Source organism: Pipistrellus kuhlii, unplaced genomic scaffold (assembly GCF_014108245.1).
Source record: "Pipistrellus kuhlii isolate mPipKuh1 unplaced genomic scaffold, mPipKuh1.p scaffold_m20_p_40, whole genome shotgun sequence".
NCBI classification, from domain to species: Eukaryota; Metazoa; Chordata; class Mammalia; order Chiroptera; family Vespertilionidae; genus Pipistrellus; species Pipistrellus kuhlii.
Genome location: NW_023425541.1, coordinates 4,196,822 through 4,203,876, shown reverse-complemented (window position 1 = coordinate 4,203,876; position 7,055 = coordinate 4,196,822). Strand labels below are relative to the sequence as shown.

Sequence of the window (7,055 nt, the reverse complement as noted above, 5' to 3'; positions counted from 1 at the left end):
GGGCGAGGCTGAACTTAAAAGGCGGGGATCAGGCAGCGGCAATATTTTCCCTCTACAGATAGTGCAGCAGTCCGCTCCTTCCAGCTCTGCTCCGGTGCCGCCTGGTGCTGCTGACTCGCCTCCCGCGACCTCCGCTCTGCACCTCTGGGCTCCTGCCGCTGTCTGCCCTTTCCGGTCCTCTGGACGAGGTAACGCACCCCAGACCCAGCTGGCAGGCCTTGCACCTGCAGCGCCCGCTCCCCGTGCTCGCCCCTGTGGGTGTGGCTCGGCCTACCTGGCCCCACCGCTCCCTTCCCATGTCCCTCCATATTTTGGCCTCCTTCCGAGTGCCTAGGTCTCTGTCCGCGCCCCACCCCCATAACTACTCCGCTCGCGGACCCAGAGCCCCAGGCGAGTCCAGATGTCCGAGGTATCAGGAAATCTCAATAGCCTTCGCATGGCGAACGTGGCCCTGCGAGAAGAATTAAATGCCCTTCGCAGGGAGAATGACAATTTGGGCCCTCAGCTCGGAAGAGCCCTGGCCGACGTGAATTCCTTGAGGGGCAATATCTCCAGCTTGGTGCGTTGGCCAGTGCAGGTCCTAGAGGAGAACTTTGAGTTCCCGCTCAGCGAGATAGACTCCGTGCCCGAGGGCGAACTGCCCTTCATGTGCTCGCCTCCCCCACGCACAGATCCCGGGAGCGCCTCAGAGGAGCTGTTGGTCAACACCACCCAGGACTGCGACACCTCAGAAGGCCAGGTCGACCCTTCCCCGCAGCCCTGCCCACCCCCGCCGGCTCTGGCGCTGCTCCTGCCCACCTCCAAGGAGCTGCCCCCACAGCTTCCCATGCCACCTCTGGAGTGGCCTGAGTTAGAGCCCTTTTCAGGCGACCAGGTCTACCTGCCTGAATTCCTGAAGCGCAGGCTTCACAAGGACCAGTGGAGGTGTGTGAGAGTTATTCAGCAAGAGATGAGGGAGCAGGAGGAAAAGAGGAAAAAGGAGGAAGAGATTAGGAAGGAGGAGGAGGTGAAACAGAAACAGGAGGAGGACTATCATAATGAAGACGAGATAGTGGAGGTCAGCGACATAGACAAGGAAGAGGAGGCAATCAGGAAGAAGAATGAGGGTGAGAATAAGGATGAGGACAAGGGCCAGGAACCAGGGCAGGAAACAGAGCAGGAGCCAGAACTGGAGGAAGAGACAGAGGATGAGGCCCAGGATGATGACCTAGATGAGTTCGTGGACGTGATGCCGACCTATGCCAATGCTTCATCCCAGACTTCTGGCTACTATCATGAAAATTTCCTAGATGCATCAACTCCCATAATACAAGCCAACAGACGGAGGAACCAGGATCGAGTCCCACTGCTGGAGGGCCTTCCAGGTATCAATTCACCCTTCTACAGTTCACCATCACTGATTCGCCAGGCAGGTCGCTTGGTGCAACGCCAAACTCGAAGACGGCCCCCAGTACTATTCCGCCTCACTCCAAGACAGGGGGGCCACCGGGCTCCCCGTGGCCGAATTCGCGTGTGAGTGCTGCGGAGATGGCCACCCAGAACACACCCTTCTACTGCGTCCCCTTTCCTTGCTATTGCTGCCACACCTTGCCCCTTTTCTGACTAGTATTTAAGGGAGTTCCAGACCTGAAAAACCTGAAGAAGACCTGTAGAACTACAGACCATCTTGCAGCCATGACCACCTGGTAAAGGAGGGGTCAGCAATAGTTATCGTCTTGACTGCACTCTGCTCAGATCTACCACAAGCTGCTGAGCAGGTTTCTGGGCCTATTCCCATAAATGAACTGGTCACACCCTCACATTTCCCCTCTAGTCATTCCTAATACTGTGTTCTATGGTTTTATCAACTCTGACTGGCTCACCAAAGCTTCACCCAATGCCTCAATGATCTGCCCCAGTGAGCGAGCGAAAGGGCGGGCTACACTAAACTCCTAAGGCCACTGAGGATATTTACTAGATATAATTGACGGAGAGCAGGATGGGATCTCTAAATGTGCCTAGAAGCCTACACTTGCTTCATTCTCCAGCAGAAGGGCCCAAAGAGGACCTTACATGTAGTCCAGTGAGGGTGGGCAAAGCCACTTGTCAAGTGGACATTTCACTGAGGTTTGTTCTTGATGACTGAGCAAGCTAGTTCAACCTTCCCAAAGACTACCGTATCAAGGTCCTTGGACAAACTCACAAAATCTGGGGCCCTCTCTTCCTACCACACTGTCCTCCCGGGCATCCCCGCTGGACAGAACCCAGTGTTACCCCTTTCCTTGATGTTGCCTGGAAAATGGGGGAGGAGGAAGAAGAGGAGATAAGAGCAGCAACAACTCAGTTTGACATTGTGAGGAGTGACTCCTTAGGGATGGCCAGCCCAGGTCTTGGACTGCAGCCCCCCACCAAAAGGTCTTTGCAGAAGATTTGCCATCCTTGGGGATTCACAGATGACCTAACTGGCCATTCCTTTCCAGACTGCCAAGGACAGAGAGAGCACAAGGCCTGCTCTTTAATTTCAACTTAAAGGATTCCTTAGTTCTCAGAAGAGAGAAAAATTCTCTCTACAGAGACTGTAGCCTGTCAGCCAGGCCATCCTCACGTCTCTCACATGGGGGGCAAGCCATGGCAAGACTGAAGAGGGTGACTGCCTCCTAGTAACTCCTGGGACTTCTGGGTACAAACCTAGGGACTCATATAAAGAGTCCTGCTGCTTTCTGTGGGTCTAGAAACTATATTACTGGCCACAGAATTCCAGGAAAATCCACTGCTGGCCTGAACTGCCCTCAACACTGAGCCTGGCAGTTGGGTAAGTGCAGTCAAAGTGTCTGTAGTCAGACAGAATAGAGCAGAGTAAATCAAGCCTATGTTCCTCACTGGAGTCTGGCAGATAGTCTCACCTCAGTTTTAGGATTTTGAGCCTGGAAGCAAGAGGAAGGAGCTGGAGGATGACCAGTTCACTGGCTGGTTGCTGGGGAGGTCTCTACTCATCAGCAGAAGGTAAGAAGCCCTTTTGTTTATCTTAAATTTCTCAGCTCGGGACCAGGGGAGCTTGGTTCCTATTACCTGTTGCTACCTTTTAAAAAGGCTTCCTCCTCTTCCAAATAGAAAAGTAATGCATAATCGTTATAGAAAATGTAGAAAATAGAGAAAACATAAGGACAAAAAGAATCCCAAATATTCAGAACCCCGCCACACAGACGCAAATACTATTTGCTGTCATTCTTTCTAGTGTGTTTTCAGTATGTCTTTTCAAAGCTGAGATCATCCTGCAAGCTCATGATCAGCAGGATTTAAAATGGCTGCCACCTATGCAGTCATGCACACTGGATAATTGAGGTATTCTCCTAATTCATTGGATATTTCAGTAACCTGGTTTCCCCATTCCCACCAGTGCAGGAGTGAACACTGTAAAGAAAATTTTGTCTATTTTTCAGCTATTTCCTCAGAAGAGTTCCAAAAGGGGAACTACTGTTTTTCAAGGCTGTGGACCCTATTTGCTGATGATCAACACAATGGCCCTACTGCTCATGTCCCTGCCGGAGAAGTGCAAAGGACAGGTGCCTTCCATCCCCACCTCCAGGGACTCCTTGGCACAGGTTCTGACTGTTCCCATGGTGCTTCTCACCCTGAGACCTTGTAGCCTCAGCCAAGGAAAGAGTGGGTGAGGAATGAGCTGGTTCCTGGGCCTCTGATGGCAAGGGGGCCTGGGTTCCCCCTTTGACCCTCTTCCCCCCTTTCCCAGGTCTTTAATATTTGTTGTGATGTGACAAACACCAGAACTGTAAGAGGAGCTATTGGCTATGGGCACTTTCTTGGGTTGAAAGAGGGGTGGGGGAAAACGCATGCAGGGATATGAAAACAGCTCAAGGATTCCCAGAGACTGGGGAGAAAACAGGTTGGAAATAAATGTGTTATTGTTATGGTGTTATTGTTGCATTACTGTGTTGTGAAGATAAGAAATTGTTCTGTATGCTAAAGCTTTCTCCTCAATAAAAATATAAAGGGTGTGTAAAGATTGTGTCTGTCTGGGTTATTGAGCAAGCATAGGTGGGGACCGAGAGGCATCAGGCACTTACCAGGCACCTTGCCTGAAACAACCCTATCCTGAAGCCTTGCAATCCTTAGATGAGGAAACTATGGCCCAGTGAGGCTCAAGGGACCTACCTATAGTCATCTGTATTTGTGTTGAAAGGAAGTGGAGGGACTAGGCATCTGAAAAATAGCATTACTTCCCCACTAACTGGGATATAAAGCTCTGAGTGGCCCAGCTATACCACCTATAACAGTGCTCCCACACCTCTCTCTCTTTCTCTCTCACACCCTCCACCCCACCCCCTCACACACCCTGGCCTTGGGGAGGGAGGACAAGCAGGGTGAGGCAGGAGGGCCTTTCCACTTTTGGGCACTAGATGGTGCTGTGTGACACCAGTAAACTAGCAGGTGCAGTTTTTAAACAGACCCACAGTACACACAGACCCTCCCAGCAAGATTTCACTGCTCTCATAGCATGTGGGTCAGAAGAAACTGAGCCCCATTCTGGGATTTACTCAAGTTTTCCAGCCATGAATTGGAAATTTATTTTTGGTACAATGGGTGGGAAGGTTTATTGAGCCCCCTACTAAGAACAAGTGCAGAGCCACACACTTGATATCTATTATCCCAGTTCATTTACCCTCATATTAGAGATGAGGAAACAAGCTTAGAGAGAAGTCACTGGCCCAAGGTTTTTAGCTGGTAAGTGGCTCTTTCTCAGCCCCACAGCTTCCTAGTAATCAGCTCCTCACTGCCTCCACTCACAGACCCTACTGTCTTCTGGGTCTGCCCCATACTGCCCACCTTCCCTCCAGATGACAGGACTACAGCAAGAGACAAAGCCCAGTTTCAGAGGTACATTGTCTTTGCCCCTTTCAGGGGAAGGAAGGGAGGGAGGCAACCAGTGTGTTTCTGACCATGTGCCAAGCACTTTCACAAGCATCATCTCATTTCATTCCCACAACAATTCAGTTAGGCAGGTGTCTCATTTTAGAGCTGAGGGACTTGGATCTTAGAGATATTAGGTTCCACAGTGGACTCAGTTCTGTGTGACTTCCAAACTCACAGACTTTCAACTCTAATCCACCATGCTATTTCCTAGAAAAGCCACTGATGAACTCAAGCCTTAACCTGACTAGATTCTGGGTCTTTGCCCAAGCAACAAGAGCTGCATCAAGTACATGATCTCTGGAGGCTCTGGGTGAACCAGCCAGGTGGAAGTTCTGTGCTGCAGAGAAAGACAGGCAGTGCTAGTGCCAAATTTGTGGTGATGAGTTTGCATGAGTGTGTGGCTGGCTGTCCTCTGGGGAGGGACAAGGTTGGGGGGCCATGAGTTGCATCGTGAGCACTGGGGCTTCCTGTTCTGCTTCAGGGTTCAGATAAGGTCTCCATAGCCCTTTCTCATGTTCATTGCTGGCAGAGATAAGTGACCCCAGATTGTCTCATGGCCCATCAGAGCAGGTGGGGAAAGTAAGAAGAGTGAGCCTTGCCCAACTCTGCTAGGAGCCCCATGAGTATAGGGAATAGGGTCCTTGATTCCAGTCTGGTTCTGCCACTGACTCCATTTGGAACTTGCATGAGTCCCATTCCTACTCAGACCACAGTCACTGTTGGATCCCTGGGGTCTAGCACACGGCTGTGTGCACAGTAGAATCTCAAACCTAGTCTGACGCATAAACGAATCAATGAATGAATAAGTTGGCTGCTGAATGAAGACCTAGATGTTGCCTGCTAGGAGCATCTGTAGAATGTATAAAGCCTGGAGGACTGGAGGCTCCCCTCCAAAATGGAATCACAATCCAGATCTCCCTAACCTGGAAGGATGTACTGATATGACCTTTGCCAGGTGCACCTGTGAGATCTTGCAGCCAGGTTCAGAAACCAACTGCGGGAGACTGAGTGGGGAAGATGAATCTTAAAGGAAACTTGTGGAAAAAGAAATCTGAGAACTTCAGTTGATGGGATTCAGGATGAATCAGCAGACAGGGTGCCAGAAATGCCTATGCCTTCCTGGGCTGCTGCAGCAGAATGGGTGGGGGAGGGTGTCCAAGAGATAGGCAAGCCTTACCTGGGGTCCAGGGCAGTCAATGGAAGGTGGTCAGGTTGCACCTTACAGAAGGGAAGGGCAGTTGGAGGGGACCCAGGCCTGCAGGGGAGAGCAGTTGGGGGGACCACCCTTTCAGGGGAGGGCAGTTAGGGGTGACCAGGTTTGCAGGTGAGGGCAGTTAAGGGAAATCAGGCTGGCAGGGGAGTGGTTAGGGGGTGATCAGGCTGGCAGGTAGAAGCAGTTAGGGGCAATCAGGAAAGTAAGCAGGCAAGCAATTGTGAGAGGGATGTCCGATCCCAGTAGGGTCGGGCCTAAACGGGCAGTCGGACATCCCTTGAGGGGTCCCAGATTGGAGAGGGTGCAGGCTGGGTGAGGAACACACACCCCTGTGCACGAATTTTGTACAGCAGGCCTCTAGTATAAAGGAAAAGGAGAAGGAAGAAAAGAATGGGGGCAGTGGGTAAGTGATAAGGATGGTGAGGGCCATAAAAATCCTGTTCCCAAGGGATGGGGGAAGAAAGAGAAAACTTTGCTGAATTTACTGTTCCCCTCATTCATTCTGTGAGGAACTGGTAGCTCAAGGTCACTTGTTTCATTTGCACAATTTTACTGGGAACCCCAGCAGTTTGGTATTTATAACTCTTAACCAGCACCCTCCACTCACACCCACACTGATCCTGGAATCCGAATCTCCAGGAATTTCTATGTCTGAAAGAAAACTCTAAGCAAGTTTAATGCCCAGCCCAGACCACTGCATAAAAGAGTCTTGGGACTAACTAGCACAGGGACATTTAATGGCTAATTTGGTTCTGAGCCTTCCCTTGGAGCTCCCCAGAGCAGAAACCAGTCAGGAGATCCCACACTAAGCACGTAGTAAGTGATCAAAAAAATATTTGTGTAATGACCCCAGCATATCCCATGGTCTGATGTGAGTTTGCCCCTGCTAGACACCTGCTCAGATTGCACACACACACACACACACACACCCCCA

At 50.9% G+C, this 7,055-nt stretch overlaps 1 protein-coding gene across 2 annotated transcripts; it reads left to right on the top strand.

Annotated features, from left to right (window-relative positions):
- The first annotated feature begins 194 nt into the window (after positions 1 to 194).
- Positions 195 to 3,998, top strand: RTL5 (retrotransposon Gag like 5). Of its 2 annotated transcripts, XM_045571929.1 has the most exons (2): positions 195 to 1,364; positions 3,420 to 3,998. In XM_045571929.1, the coding sequence occupies exons 1-2, from the start codon at positions 401 to 403 to the stop codon at positions 3,623 to 3,625; spliced, it is 1,170 nt and encodes a 389-aa protein (XP_045427885.1). In that variant the 5' UTR covers positions 195 to 400; the 3' UTR covers positions 3,626 to 3,998. The 2 variants fall into 2 exon arrangements, with proteins under 2 accessions (XP_045427885.1, XP_045427886.1); XM_045571930.1 differs by lacking the exon at positions 3,420 to 3,998 and having other exon boundaries at positions 195 to 2,303.
- Positions 3,999 to 7,055: the final 3,057 nt, after the last annotated feature.